Here is a 22237-nt window from a genome sequence, read left to right on the forward strand (position 1 = left end):
TTGGGTGGTGAACTCAGGACCTGTTTTCAGTCAGGGCTACCACTCTACCACTTAAGCCACAGCCTGGTTTTTAGGTAGTCACTGTCTTTTCTGCTTGGACTGGGTTTGAACCTTGATCCTCAAATTTCAGCCTACTGAGTAGCTAGGATTCCAGGTTTGAACTCCCTACACCCAGCTAGTAGTGTTTTTTGAATACTGATGCATGAGTAGGGCGCACCTGTGTGTGTGTGTGTGTGTGTGTGTGTGTGTGTGTGTGTGTGTGTGTGTGTGTGTGTGTGTGTGTGTGTGTGTGTGTGTGTGTGTGTGTGTGTGTGTGTGTGTGTGTGTGTGTGTGTGTGTGTGTGTGTGTGTCTAGGGCTTGAACCCAGGGCCTGGACACTGTCTCTGAAATTTTCTGCTGAATTCAAGGGTGGCACTACAACTTGAGCCACAGCTCCACTTCTAGATTGTTTGGTGTGTAATTAGAGATAAGAATCTTACAGATTTCCTTTCTTTCTTTCTTATTTTATTTTATTTTTTGGTTGGTCCTGGGGCCTGAATTCAGGGCCTGAGTGCTGTCCCTCAGCTCTTCAGCTCAAGGCTCATACTCTATCACTTGAGCCACAGTGCTACTTCCAGCTTTTTCTGCTTATGTGGTACTGAGGAGTCAAACCCAGGGCCTTCTTCATGTAAGGCAAGCACTCTACCACTGAGCCACCTTCCCAGCCCCACAGATTTTCTTGTCTGGGCTGCCTTTGAATCCTAATCCTCAGATCTCAGCCTTCTGAGTCGCTAGGATTACAGGCGTGAGCCACCAGCACCTGACTGATAAGTATTTTTTTAATATATATAGTATAAAAAGAAGGTTGACCATGAACAATGAAAACCAGAACAGACTTAAGTGTTCTATGTGTACTTGTAAATTGAGCAGGTGTTTTTTATGTCTTCTTGCTCAGCTAGACAAAAATAGTGTGTGTTCAGGTGGTGCTTAATGCGACCTATTCCTAGGTGTCTATCCTTGGTCTGTTCTGTATTTGATGTTTGCTTCATCCTCTCCATGCATATGTATGGGAATTTTATTTGTTTGTGGGTTTACCTGAGAGTGTGGCAGGACAGCCGTTGCCCTTGTGTTGCTGTTAGAGTCTTAGTGGATGGAAGTGGAGCTGGCTATGATGGTGTATTTTGGGAGCATGGCTGCTGTCTTCTTACTACCTTTTTACTGTTTTCATGACCTTTGGTGCTTCTTTTAACCTCTTTGTCTCACTTTCTTATTGGTAAATTGAAGCAGCCTCTCCCCTTTCTCCTTCACTAGAAGCTGATGAGGATTAATGAGGGAGAATCTGGAGCCCATTTTGTGTTTCTCAGAAGAGTACATTTAGGTGATGCTATAAGACAGAGTTAATATCCCAGAGAAGTGGGACACACATTGCTTTCTGGGCTATATGATAGAGTCTAAGAAGAATTTACTTTTCTCTCAGCCGTAAGTTGACAGGTGTAGTCCTATGTCTGAAGTGAGGGCATGTGAATGTGGGTTGATGGAAAGTCAAAGCAAATATGGGAGGGTTGACTAACAAGCTTCAGAGTGATTTCTAAACTTCTGTGTTCTTGCCTGAATAAAAAGCTAATTATTATTTTTTAATCCTTTGTGGGTGTGCCTGTGTGTATGTGTATGTACCTCTTGTAACTCTGGTTATTCATTATTTGTGTAAGAGTTACCAGAGTATGTGATTGTATATGCATAATGCAAACAGGATCAGAATGCGGCTCCCAGGCAGAATTTCAGAATTAATTGTATCTGATGTTTCCAGATGGACTAAGGCTGAAGATAGGATCTTAACCAGGGGTTCAGACAGTTGGCTTGCACAAGGCCGTACAGATCTGTGGCAATACATGTCTATATAAAAACGTGGATGCAAAGTGAAAAGCTTGATTAATTTGTGCAGGGAATCCCATCCTAATTTTATTTAGTATCTTTGCTGGTGGTCCATTGGATAGTATATTTTGAAGTTATAAGCTTGGGATTTTTCTTCCTATAAAAAGTAAGCCAGGCCCAAAGAAATATAGGTCCATGGTTTCCCTTATTTGCAATAACTAGTATATGTCTGGGACAAGTAGAAAAGGTCAAAAGCTATGTACATATGACCAGATAAGATGAACGTAAGTGAAATAAACCCCAAGATAGGGACACAAGTGGTTTTTTCTTTCTTGCTATTGTTTCTAACCTATTTATAATGTACCATGTGATTTTTTTTTTGTTTCTTTGTATGTTCCTCCCCCATGGTATAACCCCTGTTTTCACTGTATTTGATGTTGGTATAATTTGGGGAGGGGAAGGGAAAAAGCAAAATGTTTAAATAGGGATACAGGTTGACCCATTGTAACAATGAGATATATAAGACACTATGTTGAAAAACAAACTTTACAAGTTAGGAGGGAGGGGAAGAAGGGGGGTGTAGTTGTACAGGTGGGAAGGAAGGGATGGAGGAGGCAACAATGCTTGATAAGAAATATATTCAGACCTTCCTCATGTAACTGTAACCCCTCTGTACAGTATTTTCACAATAAAAATATAGTTCTTTTCACTTTGTGCTTATGTTTTTCAAGGAGTTTAGCTAGTTAACAGAACCTGTAGCCTAGAATGTATCTTATCTCTCTTAAAATTAAAAAGTTTAGCATATGTATATAATGTAAGTACTTTAGTAATCTCTGATTTAGCATTGTCATACGAATATAAGAATTTAGTTCAATAGTTTAAAAATGTTATTGTCCTTTATCTTTTTTATCTATCTGTCTGTCTGTCTGTCTTATCCCTTTGGCAATAATTTTAGGAATATTTTTATTTTAGAAGCTCATAAAATAGTTGATTTCAGTATTATACACACACATATCAACATTTGGATTTCTTTAAAGCTTCTGCAATTGATAGGCATTTAGCAATGGCTTCACTTCACTCATCCATTTCCATCTTTATTCATTAATGTGAAATACAGAGTTTTCCTAAATATTATTAGCTCTTGGTCCCAGTGTTAGCTGTGTATCATTTAGAAATGTAAGGACATAATTGAAAAAAAATATTGGTGCTATTTCCAATTGTCAGATCTTCATAAATGCTCTCATATGAAAAAAATGAAGTTGTATTATCTAGTTTTATTAGAAGTGCTATATTTTGTTGAATTCGTGTGTTCGCAAAGTAGAGAATATTTTTCCTGCTGTGATTGATGTTAGGGCATTTATGAGGATAGTCTGCTATATTTCATATGTATATGAGGGTGTCATTGTTAAAATGTTCAAAAGAAAATTATGTATGTGATTTATATTTTATTATTTCCTCCTAGGATGTAATTTTTTCAATACCATGATTCCTGTCATACTGTCAGTAGTGATTTGATGGCTAATATGCCAGAAATAATTAGATAAGAAAAAGTGATACAGACGTCAAGGCAATATAGCTTGCTTGTGAAAAGCCTTAAGCCAAATCATGCATGTTACATAGGAGAAGTCACCCACTGGCTGCGGGAAGGAAGTCTTCTGCTTGCAGTGGGATGGGAAGTGGATCTGAACACAGGAAGCGTAGGCTGCAGCATATTTCATAGACATATGCTTGCTACTGACCCCACCTGCAATTTCTGTAAATGAAACATATTTTGGAAAATGCTACTCTGGATAAATTCAGATTTCGTTGTTCTGTCAGTGGGAAGGTGTTAGGTCCTTGCATGCCTTCTGAGTGGGAAGAATGATGTCTCTCCCTGGAAGGCAGCCTGCCCTGTTTCTGCCTCCTTCCTGGCCACTTCCAAATAGTCTTTTAGCAGAAGATCGTACAATGGATAGAAGATTTTTCTTTCTGTCTTTCTCTTTCTTTCTTTCTTTCTTTCTTTCTTTCTTTCTTTCTTTCTTTCTTTCTTTCTTTCTTTCCTTCTTTCTTCCTTTCTTTCTTTCTTTCTTTCTTTCCTTCTTTCTTCCTTTCTCTTCCTTCCTTTCCTTCCTTTCTTCTCCCTTCCTTCCTTCCTTTCTTCCTTTTCTTTCTCTTTCTCTTTCTTTCCTTCACTTTCCTTGTTCTTTCTTTCCTTCTTTCCTCTTTCTTTTCTCCCTCTCTCTCTTTTTTCTTTCTCTCTGTCTCCTCCTTCCTTCCTTTCTTTTCTTTTCTCTTCTCTTCTTTTCTCTCTTCTTTTTTTTTTGTGCCAGTACTGGGACTTGAACTCAGGGCTTAGGCGTTTTCCCTTAGCTTTTTTTGCTCAAGGCTGGTACTCTACCTCTTCAGCTACAGCTTCACCTCCAGCTTTTTCCTGGCTAACTGAAGGTAAGGATTTCATAGACCTTCCTGTCTGTGCTGGTTTTCAACCATGTTCCTCACATCTCAGGCTCCTGAGTAGCTAGGATTACAGATGTGAATCCCTGGTGCCTGGCTTGCTCCTATTTCTTTATTCACTTTAGAGATTAGACCTCTAACATTTCAAATTGCTATTCTTAAATAGAGGAAAGATCTTTTGTAGTTTAAATGTTTGTTTCTAAGTAGACAATCTCCTGGTACAATAGCCAGAAACCCATTTCCAGGTATCATTTTTACTTTTAAGCATCAATGATACTGATAATTAATACTAGTTCAGTTGTGTATTCGCTTCAAAAATAGTAAATATTCCTGCACAGTCCATAGTCATATCGTTAGGCAATAATACTGAACTGTTATAATGTTAATATTAGGTAGTAATAAATGTTACTGTCAGCCTTAGCCAAGTGCTTACTTAACCTTCTCTCATCTAGAGTTGCAATGTGAGTGTGTTCTAGGCACATAAGCCTCAGCTCCTCAGTGGTTCCCCAGCTCTGCTCTCCCACCAGGGAGAGAAGTGACAAGTGGCTGATGGGACATCTGGGCCGTTCCTTTATCCCTAAGCATGTTTCTGGGCAGGACCAAGAAGTCTAGAAGCCAGGAAAGTGATTGAAATGCCAGTGGAAGTGGATTAGGGAGATGGCATTGGCCTGGAAGAGGAAGAGGAATTGGGAGACATGGCTGTGGGCCATGGGGAGGACCAGGCCTTAGAGTGAGGGAGAAGCTCCTCTCACCTGGAAGGCAGTGGTGCCGCTTTCCTTATTTTGCATTACCTAGTGGCGAAAGGAAAGGAGAGGGGAATAGAGGGAAGGGGAGGGAAGGGACTTGTCCCAGGCTGGCTGGCAGAGCCTGAGCAGGAGCTGGCTGGCTAGGCAGGGTACTTGTAAGTAGGCTGGGGAGTTGTAGCTTCCAGAAAATGAAGGGAGAAGTCAGGGCTGGGATTTTCCCCTTTGTGGTTCCCAGCACTATTCAGAACATGGTAAACAGCCTGGCCTTTAGTCATTTTGCCCAAAAGGAATTACCTTGTGTGGTAAATTCCTGAAAAGGTTTCAGTCTGGAAAACGGAGAGCTGCCAACACCCCCACAGGATAACAAGGATGTGTTGTCATGCCTGGCCTGGTAGCTTGAAAGGGCACCCTTCACATGACCGGATATACGTATGGGCTGTGTTTGAAACTGTAACTCAGAAGCATGCCAGGAGACTCAGGAGTTGTTCCAACTCTGGATGGAGGCTGAGATCTCACACTCTAAGTTGTCTCTGCTTCTGCTTATGGGAGCCCTTATGAGCTCCTATGAGCTCCTCTTAGCATAGCTGAGAACTTTGCTCCTTTTCTCTTTTAGAACCTCTGTCAGCTTTATGGTGTGGCAGTTTTTCCTTAGGAGCTAAAGAATCACCAGCCTTTCATGTTTCTGTTTCACTTTGAAAGCATTTGTCCTTCTTTTGAAACCCTGAAAGGCAGAAGGGCTGAGTGTTTAGGAATACAGACACTGGCTGGCTGTGTCAGAGTTGAGGGGCCAAGTCCAGCTTGTCTGAGCTGTGGAATCTAAGGAAGTCACTTGCCTTCTTTGAAAGTCAATTTCCTCCTCGATAAAATAGGATAAAAATGTTGCCTAATTTGTAGGTTTGAGAGGGCTCAAAGTATTTGGATAGTGTATGATCAGTAAATACCAGCCATTATTATCAATATGTAGAAGTGAAACATGGTGGGCATTAAGTACAAACATTAAAAAGGAGGTTCACAAAGTGGTACATGCCTGTAATCCTAGCTACTCTGGGTGCAGAGACTATTAGGATCATAATCTGAGGTCAGCCGTGGGTAAAATGTATGAGACCCTATCTGAAAAATAACTAAAGCAGAAATGAATAGTGGCTTAAGTGGCACAGCATTTGCCTAGCAAGCATAAGGCTTTAGTTCAAACCCCAGTACTGCCCTCTCCCACCTAAAAAGAAGAAAAAGAAGCAATTCAAGTGTAATCACATATATATTTAACAAGCTTACCCCATAACAGTTCTAGTCACTACCATTTAAAGTGTTCTTTGGTATTCACATTGACACAGGAATATGATGTAACCACAGTAATAGATGCTGTGTTCATTCCCCTGAGTGATCTGTTTCTCCTCTGTCTGTTCCTTTCCTTAACCTTTACAGTGCATTCATTGCTACTGGTTGCTATGAGTAAGAAAAGTATCAGTGATTGAATGGAAGGATTTATCCACTTTGACTTACCTTGGGAATGAAGAACTCCAAACCTATGAACCCTTCAGGTCACTGACAGGTCATGGTGACCAGAGCATTTTGTGGTTATTTGTCCTTATCACAAAACAGCATTCAATGCCATGCTTACACATGAATATATTGATGGAATCCCACCCCATCATGGTGCTGAATCTTCTGGAAATCACCCTGCTAGTATACTGTGAGTTGAGACTGTAAGCTGGAGGGCCAGGGCAGCAGAGAGGCCCTCACTCCTGGTCCTGGCTCAGGTATCAGGTAGAGGAGAAACCCTCCTCTCCACGAGGATACTTGTCTGTTCTCAAGCTTTAGCTCCCTTGCTCCTTGATAGAGATACTCAGAAGCAAAGACTGAGTGCTACTGGAAGAGGTAGGTTAGGCCAGACAGGGGACAGGGCAGTGAAGATTAGTTCTGGAATCATAAAACATCCTTGTGTTGTTAATTAAAAAGGGGGGGGGAGCCAGAAGTAGAGCTATGGCTCAAGTGGTAGAACACCAGCTTTGAGATAAAAGCTTAAGGATAGGGGGCTGGGAAGGTGGCTTAGTGGTAGAGTGCTTGCCTTGCATGCATGAGGCCCTGGGTTCGATTCCTCAGCACCACATAAGCAGAAAAAGCTGGAAGCGGTGCTGTGGCTCAAGTGGTAGAGCACTAGCCTTGAGCTGAAGAGCTGAGGGACAGTGCCCAGGCCCAGAGTTCAGGCACCATGACTGGCAAAAAAAAAAAAAAAAAAAAAAAAAGCTTAAGGATAGTGAGTAGGCCCAGAGTTTAAGGCCAAGACTTGGACAAAAACAAAGCAAAGCAAAAGGAAAACAGACAAAAGCTAACTTTGACCATGGATTTGGTTTGTTTCATGAAGTTACTTATGTGTATAATACAGGGTTATGTGATGTTTCTATTCAAGTTTTTAATAATCAAATACTACCGAGCCCCTGGCTTTAGATTACAATTAATGGCAAAGCCTACCAGATTTGATTATTTGAATACACATGTAAAAGCCATACACATTAAGGTTAGTACTTTGTGAATTGACTTTCAATATGGTGAGCATATTCTATGAAGGTATAAAATCGTAGGAAAAAAAGAATGAGTTTATTAATGGAAATTAGTCTAGATCCCAATTATTACCTGTGAGGAGTGTCCTCATTTGGAGTTTTTATTGCATTTTAACACATGGCTCATCTTGATGAGAAAATACATAGCAAAGGGTAAATGTAGCAATTTCCCTTTTACTATTTCCTCTGCTAAGCCATTATTACTTGATGTTATTTTTCAGCAGCCTTTCATTTTTTTTGTCCCAAATGTTTTTGCCTCAGGCTGGTTTTATTTCTTTAAAATGTATGTGTATCACTTCTCAAAGTGATACATTTTGACAGGTAATCGATATATATTTTTTTCATACTAGATTTGAGAGTGTGATAGTTTATAATCTTTATGTTAGACTTAGTTAGTGGTGGAATACTAACCCAGATTTTATCTCAAAATATTTCTTTGTTAAGAAACATACTTGCTTCATCCTCTGCCAGGTTTCTTTTTGTCACTCCCACTCACCAGGCAATTCTAGCTTCAAGGTGCCTGCAGATGCAGAGTCCGCTGATTTGAGATGCATATCGGCTTGACTTTCTGACAGTATGTCCTGGAAATGTCTTCTGATAGCAATTCAAACTGGTTTATGACATTGGTCACAGAAAAGATACTCCTGGGCTTTCTGCCCTTTTACTTTTCTTTCTCCCTGTTGATCTTTATTTCAAGGAGAAAAGTGTTTTCCCTTCTTTCTCCAGTGGGAACTGGGTGCCCTCTACCAGACCCTGCTTTTTCTAGAAGGGGCAACACAATGAATGTGGTAGTCCCCAGAGCGGGGGGGAAATAAATAAATAAGAAAACCACGATTAACTTTTGCTTTTCAAAAATGGAGCTTTTTAGGTCAAGGTTGTTTCTTCTTCTTTTTTCTTTTGCCTTTATGGACAGCAGTAATGGTTCTGAACTTGGTGGATATATACTGACCTGTGCCAATGCTTTGTCTAAGAGGGCTCTTCAAATTCAGGCAACTTTTTGTGATTCTCTCTCAGTGGGTGACTTGAGGCAGAAGGGGCAACTCTTGTCATTCCCTTAGTTCTCATTGAAGAGTAAGCTCTTTGCTTTGCAGGAAAAGATCAAAATGCAGTTAGGCCTAGGAAGGATGGGAGCTGTTTCCCACCAGCTGTGCAGATCCCTGACAGAATGAAAGTCTCAGTCCATCTCTGCTTTGGCCTTTTATTCCTTTCTCCTCCCCTCCCCTTCCCTCCCCTCTTTCCTTCCCTTTTTCTTTCCTCCTCCCTCTCTTATTCTCTCCTCCCCTTCTTCCTTCTTGTGGTTCTTCCATTTAAACAAAAAAATGGAGCTTTGGCTTAAGTGGTACAAAGCTAGATAAGATATATGGCTTGTAGTAGAATTGTGTTGGTGCAGGGATTTGAGTGATGACTAGTTCTGTGTAATTGTTCATTCATTCTTTCTTTTAGAGATGGCATTACTACTCCACAGATAATTTTGAGCTAAACACTCTCTGGAGCTTTCTGCCTTAAGTAGTATTAAAGAGACACGCCTCAGTGGAGATAACTCTGACACCCTTCCCCACCGCTGCTGCCGCCTGGGGTGGCAGCTTTTGACAAGACGCCCTTTGTATGTCTAGAGATGTATGCAAAGACTGTCCAGGAACATAAAATACAATCAATTTCCTCAGTGGTTAGACTCATAAATCGCTGAGCTATTTTTAATGACATAATCTATTCAATTGATAGCAAGTCTAACAATGTGTTCACAACAGAGAGAGAGAGAGAGGGAGAGAGAGAGAGAGGGAAAGGGAGAGGGAGAGGGAGGGGGAGGGGATGATAATTGACTAGCAGATGAATGGGTAAAGATCCACTGGACATATTTCTACACCCTCTCATCATAAAAAACCTAAATATCTTGATTAGATAAAATATCAGAATTTCTGCTTTAAAAGAATTATACTAGTCTTCCTGAATACCTACCTTTCAAGAAACGAATTTGCCTCTTGTATAGAGAGTGAAAGAGGAGGGACTTTTCAGACAAACTGCAGACAGTTTTTGTATCTGTCTCTCAGGACCAAACAATTCTCTCAATTTAAATATCTTAGAACAGATACGGGGGGGGGGGGGAATAATTTATGATAAATTGGTCCTATGGTATATTGTTGCTACTGTGCCTTGCCAGTAATGAAAACTTAATATTCATCTCCTGGTTGCTTTGAATTGAAATAAGATGAGGATGAGCGGAGTAAATAAGCTGAAACAAACTGTGAAATTGCACATGATGCAAAAGATTGCACAATCTTTTTTTTTTTAAGCTGGATATAGATTATAAATAGGTTAATTTTCCTATGAATGATAACTCCTCTTTTAGAATACTCCCCCTTTTATTTATTTATTTTTAACATTTTGGTCAGTTGGCCACAGAACTAAGTTACTGTTAGGAGAGGAATTCAAATGTAAGTGATTTCTGGTTTTGGACTGGGAGTGGACTGGCAAGGTATTTATGTAAATGAAGAAGCCTTCGTGCTGGGTGTGTATGTGTCAAGGTGCTGCTTGTATCTGGCTGAAGAGCCACTTTTCCCCTCCCCCCCCCAGTCCGGAGCCCCCCAACTCCTCTGATCCTGAGCTCTGGGTGTTGTCAGGTTTGTAGGCAGCCTGTGTGTTTTGCTACATTTTGTTGTCTTTGATGCTTCAGAAAAGATAAGCAGGAGCCCCCAGTGGTGCTCTGGGGTGGCCAGCTGTGCCATCGTTTCTCCCCCTTGTACTCAGGTGTCTGTCAGCCCTGATTGACTTCACTACTTTGACCTTGGAGTTGCTTCGGAAGTGGCTTGAGCCAAAGTCTCTGCCACAAGCCATTGGCCGGCTGGCTGCCTGGAATGCCACAGCTAGCATTTTGGAGACAACAAAGCAGGCATCTCTTGATTTCCCATCTCCTAGCGAGAGCCTCCTCCTTCTCCGCCTGCCTGGATCCATGCATTAGGTGCTGAGCGCACTTGCTGCTTTGCTGTCTAGCTTCAAACTGCAAGCATCCCTGATCTCCGAAGTTACCGGAGTGAATAACTAAGCAGGACCAGCTGACTCCGGGCTCCAATCAGCTCGAGCGTGATGTAAGTGTTTAACAGCTCCGGGGCTCTGAATTAGCTTACCCAAGTCGAGATAGTACAGCATGCTAGACTGTGGAGAGAGGCTCAGAGAAAGCAGAGGGGGAGATGGATGAGTCCAGCATTCTAAGACGGAGAGGGCTCCAGGTAGGCGATCCTTTCCATTCTTGACGTGTGGCATTATCAGTGGCCAGCCATTGAGGATTTCAAAGTTCTCTTGTCATTCCTTTACTGGGCAGGGATTTGTGCACAGTTCTTAGGACCTACTTGGCAGTGAGGTCCTCAGTCTCTGGTCACAGGTATGACAGACACATTAGGGTTCGATGAGGGAGGATCTTTTGTCAGAGACAATAGCTAGGACTTTTAGTTTGACACTTTGGTTGTGGCTTTTTTTCTTCTTCTCCTGCTGGCTGGCTAAGAATAGTGAAATCTTGGCTACGGTGACAGCTGATGAGCGGCTGTGGCATTCGGACAAGTGTCCCGAAAGTCTGTGGGGAATAAAAACTATGTCCAGTCCTGGGGACACAGGATTTAATTTTTTACACTGGGGTCACATCCTTCTGCCCGGGTGGCCTCTGTGCCATTGCCTGGCAGTTGTTTGCTGCTGTTGGGAGTCTCCACTGTCTGTGAAATGAAAGTTTTGGCTGGCAACTCAATCAAAGTTCTCTGAGCTGTATTAGGTGGAGGTAAGGAGAGAGAGGTAGCTTCCCTGCCTTCCTTCCTTTCTTTCTTTTTCTTCTCTTTCTTCCTTCCTTTCCTTCCCTCCCTCCCTCCCTCCTTTCTTTCTTTCTTTCTTTCTTTCTTTCTTTCTTTCTTTCTTTCTTTCTTTCTTTCTTTCTTTCTTTCTTTTTCTTCACTTCCTTCACTCCCTCCCTCTCTCCCTCCCTCCCTCCCTCCCTCCCTCCCTCCCTCCCTTCCTTCCTTCCTTCCTTCCTTCCTTCCTTCTTTCCTTCCTCCCTTCCTCTCTCCCTCCCTCCCTCAGCCTCCCCCTTCTTTCTTTCTTTCTTTCTTTCTTTCTTTCTTTCTTTCTTTCTTTCTTTCTTTCTTTCTTTCTTTCTTTTTCTTTCTGGTGCCCAAGTTTCTTTAATTAAATTACTTTGACATTAGTGTACAAATGTATTCCAAGCAAAAAAACTTGGCAAATTGGAAAATTTGAAATAAAAACACAAACATCTGCTTGGCAGTTGGTAAGTTTAAGGAAGCCAAAACATAAGTATGTTTAAAACGAGTATGTTTAACTCCTGATGATTTTTTTTTCCTGTGTAAAAAAGTGGTATTTTCCTTGGGAAAAGAATCTAAGCATTAGTTTTCATTGAACTCTGATTCATTATTTTTGAAATTAAGAAAACATTCATGTTTAAGAATGCAGAATATATGAGACATTTAGAAATGTGTCATGAGTCATAGCTGGACTTTGTGCCTAATAGAACTAATAGTATTTATGCTCTAATATCACAATATCAACTAAAGGATGATTTGTAGGTGAACAAAAGAGGAGTTCAAGGGGTTGGAGTTAAATGCCATCTATTGTTTCTAAGTAAACATCGTACCTCCTACTCAACTCTCCTGTGGTCATTGTTTTTGAATATACAGTTTGGTTAGTCACTGCCTTATTTCCTTTCCTTTGTTTTGGTCATCTCTATAAAGTTCTGGTAATGCCCAGCTGTTTGTGTGCATTCCTGTCCACTCTGGAGTCACTGCTTAAATATGGAAATGCTCTTTGTTAAAAACATGACAAACTCTATTAAACTCCTAACCATTTGTAGTATTAATAAGTTGATAGTAATTCAAGTAAGACTTCTCCCTTTCCTTTAACTCATTTTTGGATAGTTTTTAATTGCATTGTTGAGAAAAATTCCTTTTTATAGATTTTTATTTCTATAATCTGTACCTTCTCACAACTTCATAAGAGATATTTGGAAGCTGTGTCCTTTGGAGGGTGGTGGAGTTTATGGACCTTTAATTTTAGAAAGAAAGGGGTTTTTTATTAGGTTCTTGCAAATAATAGGGCTATTGTCTGTCTAAATGATAGTAAAAAATATAACTTGTTAACATATTAGAGTGTTAGATCTTTGCTATACTAATGTGTTCTTATATACCTGCCAATAATTTTTCTATTATGAATCAGGAAGAAAAGTCCTCAGGTTGTGAGAAATGAAAATATACAAGTCCCTAAAAGTTCTACCACTTCATAATCTCAGCTGTGTTCTGGCTTAAACAAAGCCTATTTTGCTTTTATACCCATTGTACCAAACACTTTAAAGAAAAATGACATCACATGTAAAGAGTAGCTATTTAAAGAAATTCCAGTGTAAGGAAACTACAAAGTAACGAAGGTGCTCATTTGTGTTACAACAGATGTCACCATAGACATAAGAGTGACGCCACCTAGTGAAATTAAGAACACAGTTAATTTGCAAATGGAGCAGTGAGAATTATTTGAACATACCTGTGAGGTTTCTCTGAAGCAGGAAAGCTTGTGACCCCCAAGTGTGTGATCCTGACTCTGACCCTGGGTAGCTAGTTAATTCTGGTTCAGCTGCATGTCTCTCTGTGTCTGTTTACTCTTCTTGAAAACACACTCTCTCATGTATGACTTTTGGGTTTATTAAATAAGGAGATGGGTATAACTGAGTTTGCAGTAGATTCTCAGTAAATATTATATCATCGAAAAAACAAAGGATGGTTCCTATTTTTGTGACCTTCTGTATCATTGCTAATGAAATGAAGTCATCTTCTTGTTCTATGTTGTTTGATTTTTGTCTAAGTTAGAACAATTACCAGGAAATCTAGTAAGCATTATTTATAAGGATCATTATGACAGTCAAATATATAGGATTTTATATAATAATGAGTCCATACAGCGAATAAATGTGCAATGTGTGGAATGAAGCAGCTCTTTAACTTAAAGCCTACTGTCAAAAATCTAAAGCACACAATATTCTAATTTTCTAAAATCTAATTTTACAATAAATGCTATGTGGTTTATATAAAATCCGGCAGTATGTGTTTGGAACCTATTTTAAAATTTCAGTACCTCCAGCTCTTTCAAACAGGCATATGTATAGTGGTGTCTTTAAAATGTAGACTTTCAAAAATTATTTCAGTCAGAATGTTTAGTTTTTCTTAGAGCATGACTACCTCATAAAAGGGTCGCACAACTGAGTAGTCCATCCTCAGTTATTGCACATTTCCAGGGACTGTATTGATATTTCCTGTAGTGCAGAGAGTCCTTCAATCATAGTCTTTGAAATGAGCCTGGAGGAAGAGGCTCAATGGCTTCCACCAGGAGAACCTGGGAAAGTTCTCAGATTGCCTCTCAAAACATGGGAAACGCTGATGGATGGATGGGCTCAGGCAGACCTTGGATTTGGGGCAATTTGAATTTCTAGACAGGTCTAATTCGTCAAAAGATAACTGGCTCCTTTCAGGCTTAATGTCCCTCATATTTGGATCATATTTTTAAACTGTCAGGGAAATTAATTGTTTTAGTGATTTCCATTATATGTTTCCTTTTTATTTGCTTTAATGAAAGTGTCCCTATACCTCAATTGATAGATTCCAGTGCTAGAGAACAGTGGTAGACAGGCATCATTAAGGCAGGGAAGAGTCACTAAAATAGAGCAGGGAGTATAAGATTCCTTTCCTGCTACCCTATCATGCTCTGCTCTTCGGGCCATCTTCTCCTGACTCAACAACCAATCCCTCTCAGTTATATCGTATCACCCCAGTCCTCTTCCAGAGTGTGGAAACAGTTTCTTACCTAAATTTATGTTTGTCATTTACACCTTTGGATTTAGAATGATGTTTGAGTTTGGTTTGCTTCTCTTTCTCCTGATCTTACATTCCTAGCCTTATTGAAAACAACAACAGTGAGCTAATATTCTCATCTTTGCCTAGGCTCTAATTTTGTTGGTCTGGAATTTATGCTTAAAAAGCAAAGAAGCCAGCCTGTTGCTGGTGGCTCATACTTGTAATCCTAGCTACTCAAGAGGTTGAGATCTGAGGATCTAGGTTCAAAGCCAGGAAAGTCCGTGAGACTCTTATCTTCAGTTAACCACCAGAAAAATCAGAAGTAGCACTGTGGCTCAAGTGGTAGAATGCTAGCCTTGAGCTGAAGAGCTCAGTGACAGCGCCCAGGCCCATGACTGACTGACAAACAAACAAACAAACCAAAACCAAAACCAAAAACAGAAACAAAAAAAACCTGAAGAAGCCAAGGTGGGTGCTAGTGACTCACACCTGTAATCCAGGCTACTCAGGAGGCTGAGACTTGAAGATCATAGATCAGAGCCAGCCAGAGCATGAAAGTCTCTGAGACTCAAATTTCCCATTACTCCCAATGGAAATGGAAAGACTTGGAAAAAATTAAATTAAGTGAAGTAAGCCAAGCCCAAAGAAACATAGGTCCCATGATTTCCCTTATTTGCAATATCTAGTATACTAGATAATTGGTCAGATAAGGTGATGTTAGGAAAATGTCAGATAAGGTGTCAGAAAAGGTCAGATAAGGTGATGTTAGGAAAATGAACCCTAAGATAATGTATTTCAAATGTTGTTTTTTTCTTTTATGCATTTGTTTCTAACGCAATTATAAGATTATTTCTTTGTTGCTTTGTATGTCCCTCCCCCACAGTATAACCCCTGCTTTCACTGTAGTTGATGTCGGTATAATTTGTGGAGGGGAAGGGGAAAAATCAAGTCATTTAAATAAGGATACAGGTGGACCTGTTGCAACAATGAGAAGTACAAGTTGTCATGTCAAAAACGAACTTTACAACTGGGGGGGGGGAGGGTTGGGGGGAAGGGAGAATGGGAAGGGATGGGAAGGGTAAACAAAGGAGGAGGCTACAATGCTTGATAAGAAATGTAGTCACTGTCTTGCACATGTAATTGTAATCCCTCTGTACAGTATTTTAACAATTAAAAAAAAAAGAAAGAAAGAAAAAAGGCTGGAAGTAGAGCTCTGGATCAAGTGGTAGAGCACTAGCCTGGAGTGAAAAAGCTCAGAGACAGCACCCAGGCCCTAAGAGTAAGCTGCAGGACTGTCACAGAAAAAAAAAAAATCAAACTAAGTATCAAAATGGTAGGAGTTAATTGAAAAGCAGGCAATCAAGAAATAGATAAACTATTAAGCCAAAACCTGCCTGATAATGAAATGGGGTCCAGGGGTCACAAAAGAATGAGGAAGTAAAGTACCTGTTAAGTAAGGACCAAGGAATGGCAAATAAATCTTTGGTGCCCACAGGAAACAGAAAGGAGACATACCTATCAGAAAGTCATTTTCAAGAACTCCAATTCTCTCTACTGTACTCAATGCCAAGCTTTGTAAGGAGGAAGATGGCTGAGATAGGCTGAAGTCCTTCCCTTCCCTTCCCTTCCCTTCCCTTCCCTTCCCTTCCCTTCCCTTCCCTTCCCTTCCCTTCCCTTCCTTCCCTTCCCTTCCCTTCCCTTCCCTTCCCTTCCCTTCCCTTCCCTTCCCTTCCCTTCCCTTCCCTTCCCTTCCCTTCCCTTCCCTTCCCTTCCCTTCCCTTCCCTTCCCTTCCCTTCCCTTCCCTTCCCTTCCCTTCCCTTCCCTTCCCTTCCCTTCCCTTCCCTTCCCTTCCCTTCCCTTCCCTTCCCTTCCCTTCCCTTCCCTTCCCTTCCCTTCCCTTCCCTTCCCTTCCCTTCCCTTCCCTTCCCTTCCCTTCCCTTCCCTTCCCTTCCCTTCCCTTCCCTTCCCTTCCCTTCCCTTCCCTTCCCTTCCCTTCCCTTCCCTTCCCTTCCCTTCCCTTCCCTTCCCTTCCCTTCCCTTCCCTTCCCTTCCCTTCCCTTCCCTTCCCTTCCCTTCCCTTCCCTTCCCTTCCCTTCCCTTCCCTTCCCTTCCCTTCCCTTCCCTTCCCTTCCCTTCCCTTCCCTTCCCTTCCCTTCCCTTCCCTTCCCTTCCCTTCCCTTCCCTTCCCTTCCCTTCCCTTCCCTTCCCTTCCCTTCCCTTCCCTTCCCTTCCCTTCCCTTCCCTTCCCTTCCCTTCCCTTCCCTTCCCTTCCCTTCCCTTCCCTTCCCTTCCCTTCCCTTCCCTTCCCTTCCCTTCCCTTCCCTTCCCTTCCCTTCCCTTCCCTTCCCTTCCCTTCCCTTCCCTTCCCTTCCCTTCCCTTCCCTTCCCTTCCCTTCCCTTCCCTTCCCTTCCCTTCCCTTCCTTTCCCTCCCCTCTCCTCCCCTCTCCTTTCCCCTTTCCCTCCTCCTCCTCCTCTCTCTTCCTCTTCCCTTTCCTTCCCCTTCCTCTCCCATCCTTTCCCTCCTCTCCTTTCCCCTCCCTCTCCCATCCTTTCCCTTCTTTCCTTTCCCCTCTACTCCCTTCCCCTTCCCTCCTTTTTTCTCTCCTCTCTTCCTTTCCTTTCTTCTTCCCTCTTCCTTCCCCTTCTCCCCCTCTCCTCCCCCTACCTCTTCCTTCTCTTCTCTCCCCTTCCCTCTCCTTCCCTTCCCTTTCCCTTTCCATCCTCTCCCTTCTCCCCTCCTCCCCTCCCTTCCTCTTCTCTCTTTTCCATTTGAAGGGGCAGTCCTGGGATTTGAACTCAGGACCTAGGTACTGGCCCTAAGCTTTTTGCTCAAGGCTAGTGTTTTCCCATTTGAGCCACAGATCCACTTCCCACTTTTTGGGGGTTAATTGGAGATAAGTCTTATAGGCTTTCCTGCCTGGACTAGCTTCAAACCTTGATCTTAAGCCTCCTGAGTAGTTAGTATTACAGGTGTGAGCCACAGACATTCATATATATCTATATGTATGTATATATATAGATATATATGTGTATATATGTATTTTTTTCCTAATAAACTTTATTTTCACCTTTACCATGTTTGTTTCTTGTGTGTTATCTTCTATTGCTGGATGTAAGAACCTGAGGTCAACTTGACTGCCTTCATTTTCTCGGTAACATATTTGGTATATTAGGTGGAAAGTTAGGATGGCCTTTTTCTGACTTGGATTCACCAATAAATAACAAAATTACCTCTGTTATGTGCTTGAACATAGATCATTCAAACCATGGGATCCCAATGTTGCTTCTCTGCCAACTTGATATGTATATGGATGTGTTTGCACTTTACCTAAAACTCAATAGTGGGTCATCATGTGAACACATTGCTGTGCTCCTCATCATGTGGAGACTCATTAATTTCTTAGGATAATATTAGTCTGATTTGTGGTAAGATATTTTCATACTCTATCAATCATGCAAAGAAAACATTGAGTCTTTGTGGAATGGGAAAATCAAGATGGTAGATGGTGTATGAACTTTTGGGAAGTATGCTTTTCTAACTTACTGGAAAAAATGGAGGTCTATCTGTAGAGGTATTTTTTATCCATTGGATGAGTTCATTTTCTGCTCTGAGATAGAGATGATATTGTTAGGCTTCCTCATCCATAAGCAGTAAGGAAAGGGTTTCCCTGGAATCACATTTTCAGAAGAAAATTTATTTTGTGCCTTAAGTATTATTTATCTGAATAATAGCAAAATCTTAGCAGCATATATATAATAATTATTATTATTAAAGACAGTAGCGTCTCTTTGGCACCATCGAATTCCTGTGTAGCTAGTTGTTAAGAAATCACAGTGTTGTCATCTTTGTGGGTTTGTCAGTGCAATAACAGTTCTCCATTGTGCTCTGCTTTCTGTCTTTGAATTTATTCATCTCTTGCCCTGTTTCATTCTACCATAAGCATATGTTTTCATTCTACTATAAGCATATGTCTAGAGTCTCTGCCTTCCCTCTTCTGTACCTGGAGTACTGAATTGTCTTATACACTAGCAGTGAGACCTCACCAATCCATTTTGCTTCTCAGCTCAGTTCTATAGCCATCTTCTGCTTTAAAACCCCCATTTGATTTCCCATCACCCACTCTGAGACAGACTGAAAATGCTCATTGCCTTCTCTAATTTACCCTCAGTGAATCTTTATAAATTCTTTGCCTTTGAAAACCCCATCGTACTCTGGGATTTCCCAGTTTCTTGCATCCTTTTCCTATTATTATTATTTTTTGAGGGGTAGTGGTGGTTTAGACCGGGTTTGCATTCAGAGCCTCACTCTTGCAAGTTAGGTGCTCTACCACTTGAGCCACACCTCTAGCTCTTTTTACTTTGTTATTTGCTCAGATAGGGTCTGGTGATCTTTTTAGTCTGGGGCTGGCCTTGAACACAATCTTTCTATTTCTTCCTCCTGTGCAATTAAGATTACAGATACATTTCTAGACACATACCCCATTCCTGGGGCCTTGCTAACTTTTTGCCTGGGCTGGTCTTGAACCATAATCTTCCCAATCTTTACCTCCTGAGTTGTTGGGATTACAAATGTGTACCTTCACACTGTGGCTACCTTAATTTTGCTTCTATTCTTCCTGCTTATCAGTGACCAAAGTAAATTTTAATTCTTTTATGGAATTTTAAATAAAATTTTAATGAAATTTTTTACTGCACTCCAATCTGAGATTTATAATAGTCCATTGTTCATTTTATGTGCATATCTAATCCTATATCATCATTCACTAATAAAAGATTGTCTTTATTATGTTTTATAATTCTTAATCTAATGTGTGTGTGTGTGTGTGTGTGTGTGTATGTGTGTGTTTGTGTGTGTGTGTGTGTGTGTGTGTACTGGGGCTTGAACTCAGGGTCTGTGTCCTGTTCCTTAGCTTTTTCAGCTCAAGGCTGGTGATCTATTTGAGCACCCATCTTCATTTCCAGCTATTTGATGGTTAATTGGAGATAAGAGTCTCACGGACTTTCTTGCCTGTGCAAGATCTTGATCCTCAGATCTCACCTTCCTAAGTAGCTAGAATTACAAGAGTGAGCCACTGTTACCTGTCTATAATTCTTAAATTAAAAAAATTATTTCATTTACAAGTATCTTAAACTGAAAGTATAAACTAGCAAGAAGTGATGATACATGTTTAATAATATTTAACATCCTATATTAGCCTGTTATTAGAGTAAGGTTTCTTTAAACCCTCTGAATCTTTGTCCAGATCTGTAAAAGGGAGATGAATGCTTGATGTGTTCAAAGACTGAAATAGAGTCAATCCTTCAGTATGGCGTCCAATACATAGTACCTCCTTAGTGAACGTTTATTCTTTTCTTTTATCATCATGAAACCTTGAAGGATGTAAATTTAAGGACTTACATTTGGCTGTTCAGTAGGGTTCAAGCCATAAAAAGATGGCCTGAACAACTGGATAAATTGGAAATTTAATAAGGATGTTTCCAGATATTGGCAAGTTTTAGGGATGATGCAGTATCAAGGGATAGAAGAAACCAGGAGCTCTTACCATCTCTAGGCTGAAGAGAGGAAGCAGGAGAAGCTAACAGGATCTGGGGCCAGAAAAGACATCCATGCAACTCTTCAGGGAGGTGTCTAGGGGAAGATAGCTCAACCTTTCCTTTCCTTTCCTTTTCCTTTTCCTTTTTGTCAGTTGTCAGGGCCTGGGCACTGTCCCTGAGCTTTATCACTCAAGCATTACCACTCTGCCATGTTGAGCCACAGCACCACTTCCAGTTTTCTGGGGGTGAATTGGAGAAAATTGTCTCATAGACTTTCCTGCCAAGGTTGACTTCAAACCACGATCCTGAGATCTCAGCCTCCTGAGTAGCTAGGATTACAGGTATGAGCCACCAGTGCCTGGCTCAACCTTATTTTCTCTTGTCATTCTGGACTCTTGTCTCATGAGAAGAATCCACCCCAAAGCCAGAGGATGGGGTTGGGGAAGGGGGAGGCATGGACTCCAGGGCCAGGATGGGAGGAGAGTTGGTCTGGATGGGCTCTGGAAGGATATCTAGCATGGTTTATGATCAGAACAGATTGAACTGCCCTTGCTCCCAGCACTTTGCCAACTGAAGGTGATATTCAAGTTGTAGAGTACACATCACTTGAGTGGAGTGCAAGAATTTGAGAAAATTTGATAGTTTTTTTTAATGTAGTCCCTGCTACTACATACCATTAAATGATGATGATATAATCTCGCTCTTGCTCTCTCTCTCTGTCTCTGTCTCTGCCTCTGTCTCTCTGTCTCTGTCTCTGTCTCTGTCTCTGTCTCTCTGTCTCTGTCTCTGTCTCTGTCTCTGTCTCTGTCTCTGTCTCTGTCTCTCTCTCTCTCTCTCTCCCTCTCCCTCTCTCCCTCCCTCTCTCCCTCATGGGTCCCTTGATCCTCAAGGGAAAATGTTAATTCCTCCATCCACTTTAGCATCTGAAGTGCATGGCTCTTGTTTGAACCACTCATGCAGGATGCCTGAGTGGCAGTGCTAGAAGCAGTATCCGCTTTGAATTGCTTTGCTCTATAGATCCTGTGCAAGCTTGAGGAACAGCCCAGGAGACGTCTCCCCATCCATCTCCCACATTCCTTGAGTCCGCCCTCCAGCAGGGCTGAGTACCAGAATGCAGCCTGCCAGCTCCGTCCATCATCTCCAGCTCCCCTGGAGACCCCTTTGCAGAATTACAACCTCACATTACGCCCTTGGCTTTTATTGAGAGTTCATAAAAGGAATGACTGAGAAAACATCTGTGTGCTTTGTGTAAAACCTCCCTTGAAGACCCATCCATTAGACCTTGGACGGTCTCTTGTGTGAGGTCCCATGACAGATTAGCTTCAAGTTCAGTTGAAGGCCCCTCCCTCCCTGGGTAAGCCAAGTTGCATCTTTCAATTCTAGGGCGAAAGATGTGTGTCAAGTCTTCCTTGTGGTACCACTCACAACTGAATTTAGTTTACAGTCCCAACAACTTTCTAGATAAAATTAGCCATCACTTTATCCTTTCCCTTTTAGCTTCTTCCTTTAAGAGTTTCGTGGTTTATTTATTGTACCTTTTCAACGATGCCTTAAAGGAGACAAAACTTAACATATTTGATAATGTTGAATTTAAGACAATGAAATTGCATAAAAGGATGGCAGAAGACAAAAGGAGACAAATGATCCATGAACTAGATAAACTATAAACATGGAGAATTACATGATGCTATAGAGATTAATATGCACTCAGCAACCAGTCACTTTATTGTTGACACCAGAATCTAACAAAATCAAAGCAAGGCAAGGGCTTGAATTTCTGAGAAACTTGTTTTCAAGTACCTAAGAAATCTTGTACTTTTCTTGGAAGCCACCAACAGCATGAGAATTGGCAGATAACTTATTATATTATATATATTATATACCCATGTGAGAGCACACCACTGCCATTAAAACCATGCTTTGGACAAATGTTTAGTGATACGGTGAAAAGCTGACAGTAATATTGTCATGTGAACCATAAGATCAGATCGCTTTGTATAATGCATGGACAGTTCTTTAGGAAGTGGGTTGGGTAGCCTCTTTCAGTTTTCCTCCAGTGTTTAAGAAAAGCCTTTCCAGTACTCAGTAACATGAATGACAAGTTCTTTAAAATTTTTTAATGTGAGTATTTTGGAATTGAGAAAGTTGAGTCAGCTCATGTAATACAGATTTCAAAACCTGGGGGCACACTTTTGGACATTTACCCAAACAAGCACAAACAAGGCCATACTAAAGCTACCAGCACAACAATGTTTATTGCAGCATTATTCACCATAGCTAA

General features: G+C 41.2%; 1 protein-coding gene across 6 annotated transcripts in view; it reads left to right on the forward strand.

Moving 5' to 3' along the window:
• Mast4 (microtubule associated serine/threonine kinase family member 4) overlaps nt 1-22237 on the forward strand; it is a 602193-nt gene that overhangs the window by 234446 nt on the left and 345510 nt on the right. Inside the window, exon 1 of one of the 6 annotated variants that reach the window (XM_070031271.1) lies at nt 10748-10813. The exons of the other annotated variants lie outside the window; for them this stretch is intronic. Coding sequence (XP_069887372.1) covers nt 10775-10813 — 39 coding nt within the window. The 5' untranslated portion in view covers nt 10748-10774. Of the gene's footprint in view, nt 1-10747; nt 10814-22237 lie in introns of those variants that run through there. 6 annotated transcript variants of the gene reach the window in all.

This window comes from Dipodomys merriami, unplaced genomic scaffold (assembly GCF_024711535.1).
Source record: "Dipodomys merriami isolate MVZ:Mamm:240054 unplaced genomic scaffold, mDipMer1.0.p SCAF_20, whole genome shotgun sequence".
NCBI classification, from domain to species: Eukaryota; Metazoa; Chordata; class Mammalia; order Rodentia; family Heteromyidae; genus Dipodomys; species Dipodomys merriami.